The 20,357-nt window shown below is 40.2% G+C and overlaps 1 protein-coding gene and 1 long non-coding RNA gene across 4 annotated transcripts; both read left to right on the top strand.

Moving 5' to 3' along the window:
* The first annotated feature begins 5,733 nt into the window (after nt 1-5,733).
* LOC125285199 lies at nt 5,734-11,958 on the top strand. Of its 3 annotated transcripts, XR_007192001.1 has the most exons (7): nt 5,734-5,770; nt 5,872-5,951; nt 6,191-6,291; nt 6,633-6,764; nt 7,237-7,339; nt 7,743-7,848; nt 11,833-11,958. It is a non-coding gene; the product is annotated as an uncharacterized LOC125285199 (long non-coding RNA). The 3 variants fall into 3 exon arrangements; XR_007192000.1 differs by lacking the exon at nt 11,833-11,958 and having other exon boundaries at nt 5,875-5,951; nt 7,743-8,042; XR_007191999.1 differs by lacking the exon at nt 11,833-11,958 and having other exon boundaries at nt 7,743-8,042.
* Nucleotides 11,959-16,380: 4,422 nt separating this feature from the next.
* rps27.1 (ribosomal protein S27) lies at nt 16,381-18,851 on the top strand. Its single transcript, XM_048229509.1, has 4 exons — nt 16,381-16,454; nt 16,965-17,073; nt 17,203-17,313; nt 18,676-18,851. The coding sequence occupies exons 1-4, from the start codon at nt 16,449-16,451 to the stop codon at nt 18,702-18,704; spliced, it is 255 nt and encodes an 84-aa protein (XP_048085466.1). The 5' UTR covers nt 16,381-16,448; the 3' UTR covers nt 18,705-18,851.
* The last annotated feature ends 1,506 nt before the right edge of the window (nt 18,852-20,357 follow it).

Here is a 20,357-nt window from a genome sequence, read left to right as displayed (position 1 = left end):
TCATTAACAATATGTATTGTGGGCGATCAACCCACTAAGGATAACAATGTTACAATGAACCGAAACTTTTCTAATATTGAGCGAGTCAGATTTATTAGGTTTAACAGGGGTTTATAATCAATTGACATTTCCAACCCACTACCAAAAACTCCCAGTTCCCTATTGGTCCAATGTAACCCACTGAAGAATACCAATGTATGAAGAATCAATTATTATGACCGCCGCAAGCCGCTAACGCTTCCCGTCATCTACTTCCTGAATTTTTGGTCAACGATACCCGGGACACCGAAACACCGGTGCACATGAAATTTGGTGGGTATGTAGCCCCACTAGACTTTTACGGAAAAATTTAGTTTAGGTCCCGGGGCCACCCCTCCCCCGTGCTGGGTCCCCGAACCGCAAAAAAAGCAGTTTTTCCTAAATAACTACCTGAACCGTGGCACTGAGGATGAAGAATCTTTTATGGTATGTTGGTCTCAAGGGCCCACATCAACCTGGCCCATAATCACTCATTTGTGATTTGCACCGCCCCGGTAAAAAATGAAAATGCAATATCATTCTGCTTTAATCGCCCATATTTTCAGTTAAGATGTTCAGAACTGCACCAAATTTTATGTGTATGATTGACCTGGCATTCTCTGGGGGTATGCCAAGTCTCGTAGAATTTCATCCATGGGGGGGTCTAAAAAAATGTAGGTTATGTGTACATTTAGTGACTGTACACTCATTGGCCTGGAGATGGTGGTGCACACATATACACATGCACACACACACCCAGGCACGCACATACTATCGGTATTAAAACGGCCGATACATAATTACAAATTCAGTAGGATTAAATGAAAGCCAAATATTCATCATCATCATCATCATGGCAACATTTCCAGTTTTGGCGATATGTAGTCATTTGTCCACTAGATGGCGCATCGTTGCAGTGAGACATAATTTTGTTGGAAGTTAAAAGTGGGTTGGAAAAACAATGGACGCTTCCTACAAGGACTGTAGTTTACCGCAGAGAACGTCTAATAAGGATAGGACGATGTTCACATGAAATGTAATTCCCATTTCTTCTTGAAGCCAAAATAAATCGGAGAATGTTTATCGGACATGCTTGGTTTTTACTGCAGGTAGGCCTATGTTAATCTTATAATATCAATAAGGACCTAGGTACAATAATGTTACCGTTAGCTTTGGTTGAGTGATGGAGGCCAATTTGATTGATTGCATTTGTATGCGGTTGTACCAAGCAAATTGATAGCAGCACTGTTATTGTATCTTTCGACTGTCATTTGTTACACGTGCTACAAAAATCATTCTGTGCAATGGAAGATTTACCAACGTTACACCGGTCTGATACAGTTTTGCCTATACATGCGTGAGACTGAGACGCCTGTTTATTTTTTGTTTTAAGTGCGTGCAGGGTGTGAGAGGGAAATCGATGTGCTTTGATTCCAGCTTGGTAGTTGTAGTCTGTGAGATTAAAAAGCACATGTGTGTGAAGTATCCAAACAATGACACCTTCATTTCATTATGGCTGCTTTAGCAACACACCTTAAGCTACTGTGTAGTGGGTCCCATTTAGAAGTGGCTACTTCATTCACATTCCTTGACTCATGGAGCTGCGTGAATTTTATTACAACTTTTTTTCGCCAATGATATGGCAGTTTAAGTCCCGCTTGATACTGTAAGGCGAAGCCATTGGTTTCAAAGGAGATTTTATTTGTGTCGCCAGCATAGCCTATTGACAATTTATGTTGTAAATAGGCCTACCTGTAGCTTAGGGAAGCTAACAGCTTTCTATTAGGATCTAGTTTGTTAGTTACAGTTTTGTCATAACTCCCTGATGCATTTTTGCATTTAGAATAGCCAGAGCGTGGATATCTCAATCGGAAAATTAAACAATATCGGGCGCCTATGGACTAGGCTGGGTGAACCCAGTCTGATCTGCCCGCTATTTATTTTTTGATTTCTTAAAAGATTGAGCTTGGTCTGGTGAAAGCCAGACTAGCCATGGACCTCAGTTACACAATGCAAGCCAACATGAATCAGCCTATATTTGCACGAACAATAACGGACAAAAGCTCTTCAACTTTGGCCCGTTAAAATGTGTATGAACAGTCTAGCGACGCATTTCATCAAGGCCCATTTGGACATGTCAGTTATTTGCACCACTGGTTAGATGTAAAACAGCATTTCGTTTCAGACTGTTACTTAATTTGTGCATTGACAATAAAGTATCACATGAACTAAAGATGACTAAAATCTTATGTAGAAGAAGAAACATTCACAAAAAATCCAACCATCCAAAAATGACCTTTGTTTTTGATAGCTGTTGAAAACGGTATGGAACTGACAGAGATGTTTTTGTTTATTAATTAATAAATAAATAAATAAATATATAACATTATGCTGATACCTTTTGCTTTTCCCAAATACAATGTAGCCTACAGGTGTAAGTGACCTTTCATCAATCCAGTTGCAATGGATGAACTGTGATGAACTGCCCTACTTGTGATTGTTTAGAGATTTTAAAGGTTTTATAACAATGCTACAACTTCTTTGGCTATTTTACAATCTATTCACCTTCTCAGCGCCAGTAGGCTACTTTCTGTGCAGCCGCACACACACACACAGACATGCCAAACAAGCATACACAAAAGTTTCAAGAGTGGGGGATGGAGTAAAAGATGGAGACAAATTGAAGTGTGATTTATTATCGCGGAACGGATGTACAGGACTGAGCGGCGGTCGTATTTTGTACCGCTATGAGGCGTCGGGGAGTGAGGTTTACCAACGTTCCACAAGCACAGCTAAGCTAGCTGGCATCCGTTACACTTAATAACGTGGAGTAGTAGGCTACCCTCGGAGTGGAGAGGTGGGGTGTTGGTTAACATCTGTTGATGTCGACGAACGTTTTTTGTCCCAAAAATGCATGAAACATGCAAGTTCAATGGCCAAAAGGGAAAGGGTCTTTGGTCTGATGAGACCAAAATTGAGCTTTTTGGCCATCAGACTACACGATGTTTGGTGGACAGCATCATGCAGTGGGGATGGTTCTCGACAGCAGGCCCTGGAATGCTTGTAAAAGTAAATTAATTCAGCAAAATATATGGAAATCTGATTCACTTTTCTGACTCGGTTTGTAAGAGAACTATGACATAGGAGAAGATTTACTTTCCAGCAAGACAATAAGCTGAAGAATACAGCTAAAACTACACAGAAATGGTTTAAAGGCAACAAGGTGAATGTTCTAGAGTGGCCGAGTCAAAGCCCAGACCTCGATCCCATAGAAAATCTGTGACTGGACTTGAAAAGGGCTGTTAAAACCTAATCCCCTTCCAACCAGAGTTTGAGCAGTTTTGCAAAGAAAAATGGAGTAAAATTAATGTATCCAGATGTGCAAGTCCAAGTGAGACCTATCCACACACATTCCATGCTTTAATTACCGATCAATTGCCTAAATGTCTGAACTCTGCCTCTACACAAAACAAACTATGTCAACATGGTTATGAAATGAACACAGAGCTCTTTCACAAACATAAAACGGTTGAGCGCTCAAAGAGCAGTCAAATCAGCAGGTCATCAGGTCTCTACTGGCAACTTCTACGGTAACCAAGGCATTCAGAGTTTCTGCTTATCATCGCCTTTGCTTAACTTCTCCTTACAAAATGCATGTGTTGTTGAGGCCTTTGTGCAATTTCTTAGCCTGACGAGCCAGACCCACATCAAGACTTCGTGCACACGTGTATTTTTAAATCACACAGTGATTATGGTGTGTCAGCTGTAAAACCTGACAAAAAATAACTATAAAAATCTTTTAGTATTTTCTATATTATTATTAAAAGCATGATCACATCATACTTTCCCAGTTATGGGTAGCCTATATTGTCTTAAAAACTATATAGCCTAGTATATAATAACTATAATAAGCCTAGGCCTCAAAGGGTAGCCCTTGTAAGGTGTGATGATTTTTTTCGCCACACTCTATGCATGTGCATTACCTACAACCCTGGAGGCTGAGCCCCCCGTCTTGACGTCCCTGAGGGTGCGTCTAGATTTCTAGGCTAGCAATTTCCCCAAACCACAAGGACAACGGATAACGCAAATAATTCTACCAACTTGCTGAAAAATACATTGATCAATGTTGGACTATCTCTAAGCACCTAATACATTGATCAATGTTGGACTATCTCTAAGCACCTAATACATTTATCAATGTTTGACCATCTCTAAGCACCTAATACACTGATCAATGTTGGACTATATCTAAGCACCTAATACATTGATCAATGTTGGACTATCTCTAAGCACCTAATACATTGATCAATGTTGGACTATATCTAAGCACCTAATACATTGATCAATGTTGGACTATCTCTAAGCACCTAATACATTGATCAATGTTTGACTATCTCTAAGCTAATCGAAGGGATGATGAATGGATTGATATCAAACCACAAACTATAAGACACTAGTCATGTTTTACTTTCAAACTATATTGATTGTTATTATGTTGAACTAACAAATTCAGTCATTATCAGTTTGGAACTAGATGTACCGCATAGCAATACAAAATATGACCACCGCTCAGTCCTGCACATTCTCTTCGCCAAAGTAAATCATGTGAATTTGTCTCTTTGCTGAGGGAGGCCACCAAGGCACCTCTTAAGGAGTTGAAAGCTTCATCAGCTGAAATGGGAGAAACTACAACATACTGTAGGTGTAAGATTTACTTTCCAGCAAGACAATGAGCTAAAGCATATAGCAAAAACTACACAGAAATGGTTTAAAGGCAACAAGGTGAATGTTCTAGAGTGGCCGAGTAAAAGCCAAGACCTTGGTCCTATAGAAAATATGTGGCTAGGGCTAGACTTTAAAAGAGCTGTTCACACTCAACCCCCTTCCAACATAGTTTGAGCAGTTTTGCAAAGAAAAATGGAGTAAAATTGCAGTGTATATACTCTTTTGATCCCGTGAGGGAAATTTGGTCTCTGCATTTATCCCAATCGGTGAATTAGTGAAACACACTCAGCACCCAGTGAACACTCAGTGAGGTGAAGCAAACACTAATCCCGGCGCAGTGAGCTGCCTGCACCAACAGCGGCGCCCGGGGAGCAGTGAGGGGTTAGGTGTCTTACTTAAGGGCACTTCAGCTGTGCCTACTGGTCGGGGTTCGAACCGGCAACCCTCCGGTTACAAGTCCGAAGCGCTAACCAGTAGGCCACGGCTGCCCCAAGTGTCGGGAGAGGAGAGGTCACTGATTATTGTTGGTCTCACACACCAGCAGTCATAAGCTGCTTTCAGATATCTGGGGGTTTTGTATCCACATAATATTCAAATTTTTTGAGACTGACCTGTACTTCTACTGCATGTCGCTGCTTTATTCAGCATATGCCGATTAACATGTAAATGGGAATATTCAGTTTCTGCTACACATGGAAACATCTTCTGAATATTGCCATAACCAGACTTTAATCGGAATATGGTGTGCATGGAAACATAGTCATTGTTGTAGAGTCATTGCTGTGCGTTGTCTTAGTGCCACAGAAATTATTGCAAGTGACGAGACACTTTATCATAGAATAAGGAATTAAAAACACACTAAGATAGATGTATCTTATTGGCTAACCAACAGGATGTGAATCATGTAGTCCGTCATATCAATTTCTCCATCCTGTCTGATATGTCTGATATATATAAAAGTCAATTTGACAAATCCTGACTAAAGCTGAAGTCCTGCCTACAGCCATCAAGACCCAGCGACTCTGTGGTATGAACAATTTCTCTACCTAAGATTTGTTATAGATTTGATTATGCTTGTGTAGGTCATCTATATACAGTACATATAATGTTATGTTCCTTTCTTAAAAGCAGTCAAAAGAACCTCAGACGGAAAATGATGATCAGACTGATACTGGTGATTATGGTCCTACATGTGGGTACCATCGCAGGTGAGTATTCCAAGCAGTGCAGGGCATTTTTACGAAATCGTATTAGGGCCATTGAAAGAAATTTAAAAAAAAATGAAAGTCGTAAATTTACTGTAAAACTCGGATATTCTCTGACATTGTAAAGCCATTAATTTTACCTATTACGGCGTAACACATTTTTGTGTTGGGCTTGTGCTATTGTTCTTTTCCTTTTCAGTTTATATTCTTTAAAGGCGTTTCAATGCTCCTCACTTGACTAGGTTTGACTCCGTGTCCAAACCAAGCCTACCCACATTGGTTCAAGCTGGGGGATGTTTGTGCCAGATACTTTGCATATGAATTCAACTTTGCTGACGCTGAGGTAAGTGGGGCTTTTGCTGTTGTTCAGTTAGATAGTCTGGCACATGACGATACACTAATGTTTCCCTTACACACCAGGGAGGTAGGGCCAATCGGCTATAGTTTCGTAATCGAAAGCGGCTGTGGTAAATGGTAATAGCAACACCTGCAAACAGGCTCCAAGTGGCTTCAGAACGTGGTATAGTGTATGGACATGGTATTTGTGACTATTCTGGAAAAACTGCTTATCCAGCCAAGTGTTATTAATCTTTAAGATTAAAAAATCTAGTTGGTATTTATCGGGCACTCATCAGAGACTCTGTCAGTCTGGCCACTGTACACTTACTAATTCCTCTCTCTCAGACAAGGTGCGGAGGAGAAGCTGCAGGTGGACATCTTATATCTATTCATGATGAGCAAACCAGTGAAGACGTGCAAATTCTTACTGGGTCTTCTTATACACGGGTCTGGATTGGAGGATTCAAGATTCCCCATGTACGATCTCATCCAAAAGATTTTTTTATCCAGAAACATTTTTTTTAATGCTCTCTCTGGGTAGATTTACTTGTATGCTATTTGATGATTTACAAATAATGATTCTACCTAGCCTGGCTAGCGCCACCACTTCTCAATGAGACGTGGTCTGGGAACCAAACGTTCATTTTCTCGTATTTGAAAAAAATGCCCAGATCCGTTTATTGGGTGCCACGGATGTCTATCAAATGCGTCTGTGCATAGCTCATCATCGTCTTGCTTTCCCACCTGTTCTGTGATTGGTTCCCTATCTCAGGCGAAAATTTGCTCCATGGTCTCCAGGCTGCCTTAGCAGCGTGAATCAAATCGCGCGCAAGGCAGCATGGGAACACCCAGGCTAGATTCTACCCTCTCTCTATCAAGAATTTGACATTATTTGATTATCTCTCTCTCTCTCTCTCTCTCTCTCTCTCTCTCTCTCTCTCTCTCTCAGAGTGGTAAATTTGTATGGACTGATGGGTCAAACTGGGATTACACAAACTGGGTTCAAGGGGAACCTAACGGTAATGGTGACTGTGTGCAGATCAACTATGATAGTGAGTGGCTTAACATTCCATTGTATCCACACTGTATTCATAATTATCAGCTGATGTCACAAAGGTGTTCTGCCCTGACATGAATAGACCCTTTCAAGAGAGTTCCATTATCAACATCATAGTTGGCCCCACAAGGCTTCCGTTTTAACAGTCCATATAGAGTCTGTAGACCCTTTCAACAATAAAAACAAAAACAATGCTTGAACGCTCTATTTGGTTCCCAATCGACTTTCTCTGCATAAAGATAACATATGGAATGTTAAAACGGAAGCCTTGTGGGGCCAACTATGATGCTGATAATGGAACTCTCTTGAAAGGGTCTATACATAGACTGTAAAAAATCTATACAACGTTCCTCTGTCCACAGCAATAATAACATATCAACTTTCTTTTTGTGTTTAAGCTCCTGGCAAGTGGGATGATGTCCAGTGCTGGAGTTCACGTGGATACGTCTGTGCTTTCAAGATATAGCAGCATGGAGAAATCTTCTGGCACAATGCTGTCATTTGGTATAGCATTAACTTCTAGTTGTGCATTCAAACTGTTGGGCCTTGAAGGAAATGTGTGATCTTTTCTTCTTTTTACAAAGTGTCATAATGTCTTTTCAGAGAATAATGGCATTTTGTATACCTTACTAACCTTTCACAATTGCATGATAAAAAGAATTTAAAAAAATTAACTTATCATAAAGTATGGTGTCATCGATTAGCAGGGGACACATTCATGTCACATAATGAAAATAGTGGAAGTGATGCTAGTTTTTAACAACATCGCTTGGCAACGTCGCAAAAACGGCAGTTTATTTCCTGGTTTTGGAACAGATAACATTCAAACTGCACCAGAGTTCTAATGAACTTTACCCCAGACCACCGTTTTCCTGGTCTGGACCTGGGTCCGCATTCCGAGTATAGACTGTGTTCACATTAGCAAAAATCAGTCCAAACGAACTTGGGTCCGGACCCAACGGTCTAGTGTGAATGCGACCTTAGAACTCTCCCTACCTAAATGAAAATAGGAAAATCATTTTACAATTAACACCAACTTCAAAAAGGCACTTGCTCTTTTCCCAATGAACAAAACCAGACTTTTATCTGTTGTTGATAAAGGGTGCATTTTGCAAACTGATGTTGATGAAGGGTGCATTTTTTTTTGGAATTTGACCTTTCATATTTTTGTGCCTTATGAGATCTGTTTAGTCGATGTGGCGATTAAGTCCATTATATTTCTTGAATGTGATATTAGCATGGGTGAACCCAGACGACCCTGTTATCAAATTTGAATTTGCTCTGTCTGAATCCCATTGGTACTCGTTTCCAAACTTCCCATTTTATGACTTCCAGGGGTGTAACCAGCAGTGAAATTAAGCTTAAATTGGTGCCAAATCGTTTCAGAAGTGCAGCACACACATTTTGCTTGTAAACAAGGTTTTAAATGCAGTTTTAGACTGAGTTGTAAAGAAAACACACGTCCATATCTGTTTAACCATGTCGCAACACCGTTGATGGGAACCATTAGGCTACAAAGACAATGTTGACTTATGGATAATGTGAAATGCAAAATACAATAAAGAAAGAATGGTAACACTTTACTTGACAGTATCGACATAAGAGTGACATGGCACCGTCATGAACATATGACACTGTCATGACACATGAACCCTAACCCTAACCTCTAACACTAATCCTAACCATAACTGTAACCCTAACCCTAACTTGTTATGACAAAAAAACGAATGTCAGTTAATAACAGAAGCCTTATGTCATAAACGTTTATGACTTGTTTATGACACATTCATGACAGTGTCATGTCACTCTTATGTCGATACTGTCAAGTCAAGTGTAACCGAAAAAATTAATGTCATTTGAGCGTTCCGTTTGCGACACATAGCCTATATGTGTGTATGTTTGAAAAAATTAGACCAGTGCAGTCTTCCAAAATTGTTCTTACGCGTCGCGAACGGAACGCTTCAGTTATATGCCCGGTGTAGCCCCCTTGTAACCGCGTTATTTGGACAGACTACCTAAGGTCTGAACTAGATTTTCTGAAACAAAAACAATGGTTCCTTTGGTTGTCTGCCGGTCATACATTTTCATCGTGTTGGAGCACTCTACAGAAGTTTGAATGTGCTAGGGGTTGGCAGTTCTGGTTGCTGACGAAACGTCAAGTTCCAACTGCGCATCATGAGAAAGCTTAGCCTACTCCTCGCTTGAGTTCATCATTGTGAACATTGCAAAATCTACACTCAGCATCCGCGGCCTGCGCCAATGTCTTTGAGGTGCTGTGAAATGGCTGCAATGTATCACATGACTACCGAACTTCAAAAAGTCATATACCACTTGTTTTTCCATTTTCCTACCCAAATAGAATAATGAATGAACGCAAAAGTACACAGACCAAAACACAACATAATTTTCACTAAGTGACTACAGAACTTCAAAAAGTCACAAACCACTTGTTTTTCCATTTCCATTTCACTTCCAAAATAGAATAATGAATGAACGGACCATTAGGCTACAAAGACAATGCAGACTTAATGGCAAAATGCAATAAAGAAAAATAAATGTCATTCGAGCGTTTCATAGCCTATGCTATGCGCGTATGTTTGAAAAAAATAGACCAGTGCAGTCTTCTAAAATTGTTTTACGCGTCACGGACGGACGCTTCAGTCATGTGCCCAGTGTAGCTCCCCTGTAACAGCGTTATTTGGACACTAGGCTACCTAAGGTATGAACTACATTTTCTGAAACAATGGTTCCTCTGGTCGCCTGCGGCCTGCCGGTCTCATTTCAGTGGAACAATCAAGGAAACGTTGTGAACATACCATCGGTGCAGAAGCACAATTGATATCACGCAGCACCTGAAAATAGTCCCTGTAGGCTAACTTCCAGCAACAAGGTTGAGCTGCAGCAGACGAATTAGTTAGTGACTGGATTATTACGCCTGAATGAGAGTATAGTTCCATGGCAAATCAGCCTGGAAAATCGCCACGTTTTCTTTTCCGTTAGTCTTATTACACTTTCTAACTTGAGAAGAAACTATTTTTAAATAGGAAAATTACCGGAAATCTTAGTCACTTTTAAGCGTGATGCTAGCAGGCGAGATGCTAATGGTCTAATCCGATTCAATGATCTATGCTAGGCTGGAGCTAAAAGTGGTATCGTCAGACTCAGAAAACGGCTGGATGAACTGGAGAAAGGTAAAAATCAATTGTTTAACTCAAGGGGAGGTGGAAAATGAGTGTAATTCCCCAAATGGTGGAATATCCCTTTAAGGCCTCTTAGGTGGAAGATTTGTTATTTATGCTACTATAAATAACGATATGGCCATGCATGGTCCTGAGGTGTTTTGCGGGATCATGCAGGAGTCAACTGCTCAGGCAGGAGTCAAGCAGGATCCAGATAGAAACGTTGATTCTTCATCAGTTTGCACCCTTAATTACTGAAACAGCGTTGAAATTATAACTCACTCCATGCCACCTTCTATCCCTGTTCAATTGCCCCCTGCTCTGAATGCATCACATGATCACATGGAACCATGGTAATATAACCACACAAAGGCATACCCAGAAAGCAGATGTTGCACAACCAAGTTTTCGAATAATTGCTTCTTTGACTTTGAAATCTGGACTTTTTTTTTCTATACCAATGCACAGATTTATGTTCATATGATTATAGTTATGGTTGTAAGTTGTTCAACCCTCAATGGCATAAGATAGAATGGCACACAAAAATGAGAAAACAGTATTATTGTTCTAAAGAAAACATAAACATATCACCCCATGTGTTCTTGAATTTGTACTATAATAGAATGGCAGGAACTGACTTCACCCGCCATTCGCATCTGGCCCCTATAAATGTTTACTCCATGGCTACGGCCTTGAGTGAAATTACCTCTCAATGTTGCAGCACAGTGATTTCCAGTTCCACGATTAGACCATGCTCTCAGTTTTCCATCATCAGTGGACCATGCTCTCTCAATTGTAGTCTTAAACAACTGTTTGAGCAAAGTGGCAACAACTGTGTGAACAAAGCTATGATTGAAATAATATGGCAACCAGGGATGTAGTGGAGGCTAAACGCAAGTAGCCTATACACAGTTTATACACCTCTGAAATTTCAGAAATAGAGTTTATCCACCTCACAAAAGACTTTATTCACTAATTGCAACTTTTAACATTAAAAAAATCATTGTAGGCCTATTATCCACATTCACAATATGTACACTCATCAACACTCTAGGAATCATTTAATACCATTGGTATTTTTTATAAACATTGGACAATAACCTCCATCACCATCAAACATGTTGACAATTTGTTAAAAATCTGATACCGCATGGCTACAGAATTCATAGTTTACCCACCTCTTATTTTACCACTACACCTCTGATGGTAACAAACATATGAACACACACAAATATGTTATCTTTTTAAAAACCCGACCACAACAGTGGCTGTTCTGGCCACTGTACACTTACTAATTCCTCTCTCTCAGACAAGGTGCGGAGGAGAAGCTGCAGGTGGACATCTTATATCTATTCATGATGAGCAAACCAGTGAAGACGTGCGAATTCTTACTGGGTCTTCTTATACACGGGTCTGGATTGGAGGATTCAAGATTCCCCATGTACGATCTCATCCAAAAGATTTTTTTATCCAGAAACATTTTTTTTAATGCTCTCTCTGGGTAGATTTACTTGTATGCTATTTGATGATTTACAAATAATGATTCTACCTAGCCTGGCTAGCGCCACCACTTCTCAATGAGACGTGGTCTGGGAACCAAACGTTCATTTTCTCCATATTTGAAAAAATGCCCAGATCCGTTTATTGGGTGCCACGGATGTCTATCAAATGCGTCTGTGCATAGCTCATCATCGTCTTGCTTTCCCACCTGTTCTGTGATTGGTTCCCTATCTCAGGCGAAAATTTGCTCCATGGTCTCCAGGCTGCCTTAGCAGCGTGAATCAAATCGCGCGCAAGGCAGCATGGGAACACCCAGGCTAGATTCTACCCTCTCTCTATCAAGAATTTGACATTATTTGATTATCTCTCCCACTGGTTTTGGAACAGATAACATTCAAACTGCACCAGAGTTCTAATGAACTTTACCCCAGACCACCGTTTTCCTGGTCTGGACCTGGGTCCGCATTCCGAGTATAGACTGTGTTCACATTAGCAAAAATCAGTCCAAACGAACTTGGGTCCGGACCCAACGGTCTAGTGTGAATGCGACCTTAGAACTCTCCCTACCTAAATGAAAATAGGAAAATCATTTTACAATTAACACCAACTTCAAAAAGGCACTTGCTCTTTTCCCAATGAACAAAACCAGACTTTTATCTGTTGTTGATAAAGGGTGCATTTTTGCAAACTGATGTTGATGAAGGGTGCATTTTTGTTTGGAATTTGACCTTTCATATTTTTGTGCCTTATGAGATCTGTTTAGTCGATGTGGCGATTAAGTCCATTATATTTCTTGAATGTGATATTAGCATGGGTGAACCCAGACGACCCTGTTATCAAATTTGAATTTGCTCTGTCTGAATCCCATTGGTACTCGTTTCCAAACTTCCCATTTTATGACTTCCAGGGGTGTAACCAGCAGTGAAATTAAGCTTAAATTGGTGCCAAATCGTTTCAGAAGTGCAGCACACACATTTTGCTTGTAAACAAGGTTTTAAATGCAGTTTTAGACTGAGTTGTAAAGAAAACACACGTCCATATCTGTTTAACCATGTCGCAACACCGTTGATGGGAACCATTAGGCTACAAAGACAATGTTGACTTATGGATAATGTGAAATGCAAAATACAATAAAGAAAGAATGGTAACACTTTACTTGACAGTATCGACATAAGAGTGACATGGCACCGTCATGAACATATGACACTGTCATGACACATGAACCCTAGCCCTAACCTCTAACACTAATCCTAACCATAACTGTAACCCTAACCCTAACTTGTTATGACAAAAAAACGAATGTCAGTTAATAACAGAAGCCTTATGTCATAAACGTTTATGACTTGTTTATGACACATTCATGACAGTGTCATGTCACTCTTATGTCGATACTGTCAAGTCAAGTGTAACCGAAAAAATTAATGTCATTTGAGCGTTCCGTTTGCGACACATAGCCTATATGTGTGTATGTTTGAAAAAATTAGACCAGTGCAGTCTTCCAAAATTGTTCTTACGCGTCGCGAACGGAACGCTTCAGTTATATGCCCGGTGTAGCCCCCTTGTAACCGCGTTATTTGGACAGACTACCTAAGGTCTGAACTAGATTTTCTGAAACAAAAACAATGGTTCCTTTGGTTGTCTGCCGGTCATACATTTTCATCGTGTTGGAGCACTCTACAGAAGTTTGAATGTGCTAGGGGTTGGCAGTTCTGGTTGCTGACGAAACGTCAAGTTCCAACTGCGCATCATGAGAAAGCTTAGCCTACTCCTCGCTTGAGTTCATCATTGTGAACATTGCAAAATCTACACTCAGCATCCGCGGCCTGCGCCAATGTCTTTGAGGTGCTGTGAAATGGCTGCAATGTATCACATGACTACCGAACTTCAAAAAGTCATATACCACTTGTTTTTCCATTTTCCTACCCAAATAGAATAATGAATGAACGCAAAAGTACACAGACCAAAACACAACATAATTTTCACTAAGTGACTACAGAACTTCAAAAAGTCACAAACCACTTGTTTTTCCATTTCCATTTCACTTCCAAAATAGAATAATGAATGAACGGACCATTAGGCTACAAAGACAATGCAGACTTAATGGCAAAATGCAATAAAGAAAAATAAATGTCATTCGAGCGTTTCATAGCCTATGCTATGCGCGTATGTTTGAAAAAAATAGACCAGTGCAGTCTTCTAAAATTGTTTTTTACAGCGTCACGGGACGGGACGCTTCAGTCATGTGCCCAGTGTAGCTCCCCTGTAACAGCGTTATTTGGACACTAGGCTACCTAAGGTATGAACTACATTTTCTGAAACAATGGTTCCTCTGGTCGCCTGCGGCCTGCCGGTCTCATTTCAGTGGAACAATCAAGGAAACGTTGTGAACATACCATCGGTGCAGAAGCACAATTGATATCACGCAGCACCTGAAAATAGTCCCTGTAGGCTAACTTCCAGCAACAAGGTTGAGCTGCAGCAGACGAATTAGTTAGTGACTGGATTATTACGCCTGAATGAGAGTATAGTTCCATGGCAAATCAGCCTGGAAAATCGCCCGCGTTTTTCTTTTCCGTTAGTCTTATTACACTTTCTAACTTGAGAAGAAACTATTTTAAATAGGAAAATTACCGGAAATCTTAGTCACTTTTAAAGCGTGATGCTAGCAGGCGAGATGCTAATGGTCTAATCCGATTCAATGATCTATGCTAGGCTGGAGCTAAAAGTGGTATCGTCAGACTCAGAAAACGGCTGGATGAACTGGAGAAAGGTAAAAATCAATTGTTTAACTCAAGGGGAGGTGGAAAATGAGTGTAATTCCCCAAATGGTGGAATATCCCTTTAAGGCCTCTTAGGTGGAAGATTTGTTATTTATGCTACTATAAATAACGATATGGCCATGCATGGTCCTGAGGTGTTTTGCGGGATCATGCAGGAGTCAACTGCTCAGGCAGGAGTCAAGCAGGATCCAGATAGAAACGTTGATTCTTCATCAGTTTGCACCCTTAATTACTGAAACAGCGTTGAAATTATAACTCACTCCATGCCACCTTCTATCCCTGTTCAATTGCCCCCTGCTCTGAATGCATCACATGATCACATGGAACCATGGTAATATAACCACACAAAGGCATACCCAGAAAGCAGATGTTGCACAACCAAGTTTTCGAATAATTGCTTCTTTGACTTTGAAATCTGGACTTTTTTTCTATACCAATGCACAGATTTATGTTCATATGATTATAGTTATGGTTGTAAGTTGTTCAACCCTCAATGGCATAAGATAGAATGGCACACAAAAATGAGAAAACAGTATTATTGTTCTAAAGAAAACATAAACATATCACCCCATGTGTTCTTGAATTTGTACTATAATAGAATGGCAGGAACTGACTTCACCCGCCATTCGCATCTGGCCCCTATAAATGTTTACTCCATGGCTACGGCCTTGAGTGAAATTACCTCTCAATGTTGCAGCACAGTGATTTCCAGTTCCACGATTAGACCATGCTCTCAGTTTTCCATCATCAGTGGACCATGCTCTCTCAATTGTAGTCTTAAACAACTGTTTGAGCAAAGTGGCAACAACTGTGTGAACAAAGCTATGATTGAAATAATATGGCAACCAGGGATGTAGTGGAGGCTAAACGCAAGTAGCCTATACACAGTTTATACACCTCTGAAATTTCAGAAATAGAGTTTATCCACCTCACAAAAGACTTTATTCACTAATTGCAACTTTTAACATTAAAAAAATCATTGTAGGCCTATTATCCACATTCACAATATGTACACTCATCAACACTCTAGGAATCATTTAATACCATTGGTATTTTTTATAAACATTGGACAATAACCTCCATCACCATCAAACATGTTGACAATTTGTTAAAAATCTGATACCGCATGGCTACAGAATTCATAGTTTACCCACCTCTTATTTTACCACTACACCTCTGATGGTAACAAACATATGAACACACACAAATATGTTATCTTTTTTAAAACCCGACCACAACAGTGGCTGTTCATTCGCTGATTCTGAAAATAATCTGAAACCGATAGTCTTAATGTTGTTTTTTTAAATAAACCAAAGGATTCAGAAACCAGCACCATGATTGGGTCTACATTTGATAAAGAATTGTTGAAAGAGTGACTTTCTGGAAATATTCAAAGTGCCTTTACTACTGACTATGTTTATATTATAAATTAATTAGTTGACTATTGACATCATTTGCAAATAGTACCTATTCTAAATTCTTTTGCATGTTTCAGACTCGAAATATAGCCATATGGAACTTTTAATTTGACGCATGCATTAAAATGAATGGAGCTCTCTTCCTCTTTGTGTACACGCGCCCCGTTCATATTCTTCTACCGTTTCCGCTTAACTTCCTTTCCGGCGGCGGCTATTTCTTCGCCAACATGCCAGTGAGTACAGACTGCGTTTTGAACGCAATAATTACACGACATAGCCATTACTTTTACAGATGATTTCACGTACTGGTGTACGACACATCATCGATCAAAATGACGTGTTCTCTGGGGTGAAAAAGTCTGACAATGTGTCAGTAAACCAAGAGTTTGAATGACTTGATAGCATGCATCGTTGCTACACGATTACAAGATGGCGGCGCACATATCCAGCCATGGACTGTGGTACTGCATGGTGTGGTAGTTATACGTGACGCATTTAGGATTACAATAGGTAGGGGTTGCCTAACCAGAAAATTACAGTGATTGTAAAATGTATTATTGGCAATCGCCAATGTGTAATGTGTAAGTGTAATTGACAACGCCTTCGTTAAACTAGGTCGTCTGTCGGACTCATGGCCCATCAGGCTTACGACGTTGCTAGCCGATGGGCAGGCTCTAATGTTAGCAGCTACACATGATAATGGACTGACTGTATTCAAATTCTTGCTCTTGCTCTGTTTACAGCTCGCAAAAGACTTGTTGCACCCGACCCCCGAGGAGGAGAGGAGAAGACACAAGAAGAAGCGTCTCGTTCAGAGTCCGAATTCTTACTTTATGGACGTGAAGTGTCCAGGTAACGTTACGGCAGATCTTGATTCGCCTCTTAATTCATGTAAAGTTATGTGCTGTGCTCATGTTTTACCTGCTGATGTACAATGTACCCATGACTGTTTTCAACTGACATCTGCCCGTCCTGTTTCAGGATGTTACAAGATCACAACGGTCTTCAGCCATGCCCAGACCGTGGTACTGTGCGTGGGTTGTTCGACAGTGTTGTGCCAGCCCACTGGTGGCAAAGCCCGGCTCACAGAAGGTCAGTTTCAAATTCGACTGTATTTGGAAACGAATGTGGGGAAGTTCATAATTTGTTCGTTTATGATGTGCTTGTATGTCATGTATGGTGTATGCTTGCATGAGATTAAAAATGATCAGTTCAGAGGAAGTCATTGTAGGGCCATAATTGTTATACTATCTCTCTCTCAAAAGCCTTATGCTGTTTGCAAGTAAGCATGGATACTTTTAGTTGTATGTGTGCAGGAGGCTTTTTGGGTCACCATTTCTACTAACCAAGCTAATTTATCTACTTGTTCCGGTGATGTCATCTAGAGTGGGATTTAATTGAGTTAGGCTTCCTCTGGGGGTGGCAAGCATTTATCTCTGTACAATAATTAGAGTGCATGGTGGTTTGGGCAAAATTGGCTTTTAAGTGATTTTTCATAGATTTTTTTTAGACATCCATATTGGGGTTCTTTTCAAGGAAATTGCCCCGAGTAGTGCTTCTGTAAACATTTCCAATTCATTTCAAAACAAATGAAGTGTGAAGGATCAATACTAATTGGGATGATAAATCAAGGCTCCTGGCATTGATCCAGAGTAGCTGATCATCTTATTCAAATAGCTTCTGCCTTTTTATTAGCAAACAGCACCCATAAGTATGTAACCTATTCTGATCAGAAATGGTTAAGAATGACACAAGGGTTTGGGACTGACGAAACATATGAGCTTCATGTTTGTTGTTTCAAGTTGATACACCATATTATGCATTAAAAAAAATAAATATATATATATATATATATATATATATATATATATATATATATATATATATATATATATAGGAAAACCTCAATTCTGGGTGAAAAGAGTACCAAAGCTGAAAATGGGCCATATGACACTATCTGTACATAACTGCTAAATGGTGAGGTAATGTTGGATGTGTGTACAGTCTCTAGGAATCATGAACGAAAATAATTGGAAAACGGTATAAATGTTAAAGGTACACTATGCAGGTTTTAGTATGTTTGACGAGTAGCGATATATTTATATTTTACGCTGCTATTGCAAATATCAAATTTCTCGTGACTTAACCCTCTTGTACACAATGAAAATGCTTTTGTTGTGGAGGTGAAGGATTAACAACAGGCATCTCTAAAGAGCTATATCTACTAACAAGGTAATGTTTCATGATTCTCGTGAGACTTGGCGGGACGCCGTTCTTGGAAGTTGCATGGCTGGTTTTCTCGGTAGGGACTCGCTACGTCTATGCTGTGAAGCAATGCTAGGTGAACGTTTCGCCTATTACAAGTTTGTTTACCAGCAAATAGGCTTCGTAAAGGTGAAAATCTTGCATAGTGTACCTTTTTAACATGTATGAATATGCTTTGTTTGCCCTCAGGTTGCTCATTCAGGAGGAAGCAGCACTAGCCATGACGTGGTATAGTGGAGAGGGAGACTCGGACTACAGTAGAGCTGTGTCTGGGCTGACCCGGCTGCAGCTAGGCCCAGACATGCATCTGCATCAGCAACAACATTCGTCCAATCTCACCGTCTCAATAAAAATATTTGGCTAAATGTCTGCCGTCTCGCCTGTCTTCACTTGATGCATGCTGATGAGCAGGTTAGAGTTTACGCTTTCCCACAACTGATGTACATACAGTAAGTAACTCACAAGTTATTTCAGATGTAAGGACACGAGTCAAGTTTAAACGGTGCAAAGTAGTCAGAAACTATCCATCTGTTACTTCAGTAAGCTTGCGTTTTGTTATATCCCGTTCGTAAAGGTGTTCGTATGAGCTGGTATTTAGAGCAAATCCGTTTGAAGTGATTTTGAGCCGCCTAGTTAAATGGTGCAGTGGATGTGGGGTTTTTGGGTCATGGGTGATGGAAAGCAGGCAAGCCTGCCACTGTGGAGTCCTGAGTGGGCTGTCTAGTGTGGGCGTTAGGCAGAAAATCTTTAAACGGCCCTTCTCAGTTCAGATTTATGCGTTTGCTGGAGTTTACAGGAATCCAGTCTACGCTTGAGCTACCATGGCATTGCTGCATGGAGATTGAACCACCTTGGGTCATCTTGGCAAGCAAACGGAAAAGTTCCTGGCATAACAAACAGCTGAAGTGATCTTGATTGCTCCAAGCATTTCTGAATCCTGACAAGGATGCTTGAGTCAGTGCTCTGTTGTTGATCTGACCAGCTGTTCTGGCCGGCCTTTTGCCTATCCTAAACGCTCCCCTATACAGTAAGAATTTCATACAGGAAATACATTTTGAAACGCATGTGCATAGTGTATGTATATTTTTATTTAAACTTAAAGTGGAGATTAAAACAATTGAATTGCCTTTTGAATGTAAAGTCTGCAAAAAAGTAGTTTACGTCAGAGTCTTTTCAGTCTGTTGGTTAACTGATGTTGCTTATAACTGGCACAGTCTCTATAAATGGCACAAGACTACTTGAAACAACAAACAAACCAATACTTCAAGACTAACAATGCCGCCACTCAACATCAATGTCTATTAAGGCATACGTTCTTTTAACCATGAAAAATTGATGCAATATGACAACACAATTACATGACCAAAGTCTAGAGATTTTTTTAAAGCATCTGTCTTGATGAAAAGAGTGAAATATAGCCTACGTCAGCATTTTTTTGCAACAGAAAAAAACTTTCAGCCAACATGGAATAGGCCTATATACCAGCTGGTGAAGCTGAAGCTTCGTGTGGTTTGAGCCCAGATTTGTACAAACGATTACACTATAAAGGGATGGCTAGCGCATGCCGTAATAAGCTATTAGGCTACTTCTGATGGAGCATGTATGCATCCTTAAGTTAGGCCTACCATCAACCAGTCTAATGTGGTTAGGAGAAATGTGATGTGTGTAGGCCCGGCCTAAATGGCATGTTGAGACTGGTCAAGGAAAAGAGTGCATTTCAGGAATAGCCTATTAGAGGGAGAGCAGCTTCACAGAAGAGCACTTCTGACGGCAAATTTGAGGAAAAGTTGGTAAACCACCCTTACTAAATTTTTGGGTGCTGATTCTGAATATTTTGTTTACTAAGCTCAATTCTGAGTTCTAAGCCGCAT

This window comes from Alosa alosa, chromosome 20 (genome assembly GCF_017589495.1).
Source record: "Alosa alosa isolate M-15738 ecotype Scorff River chromosome 20, AALO_Geno_1.1, whole genome shotgun sequence".
Lineage (NCBI taxonomy): Eukaryota > Metazoa > Chordata > Actinopteri > Clupeiformes > Clupeidae > Alosa > Alosa alosa.
This window is presented reverse-complemented; position numbering and strand designations above follow the sequence as displayed.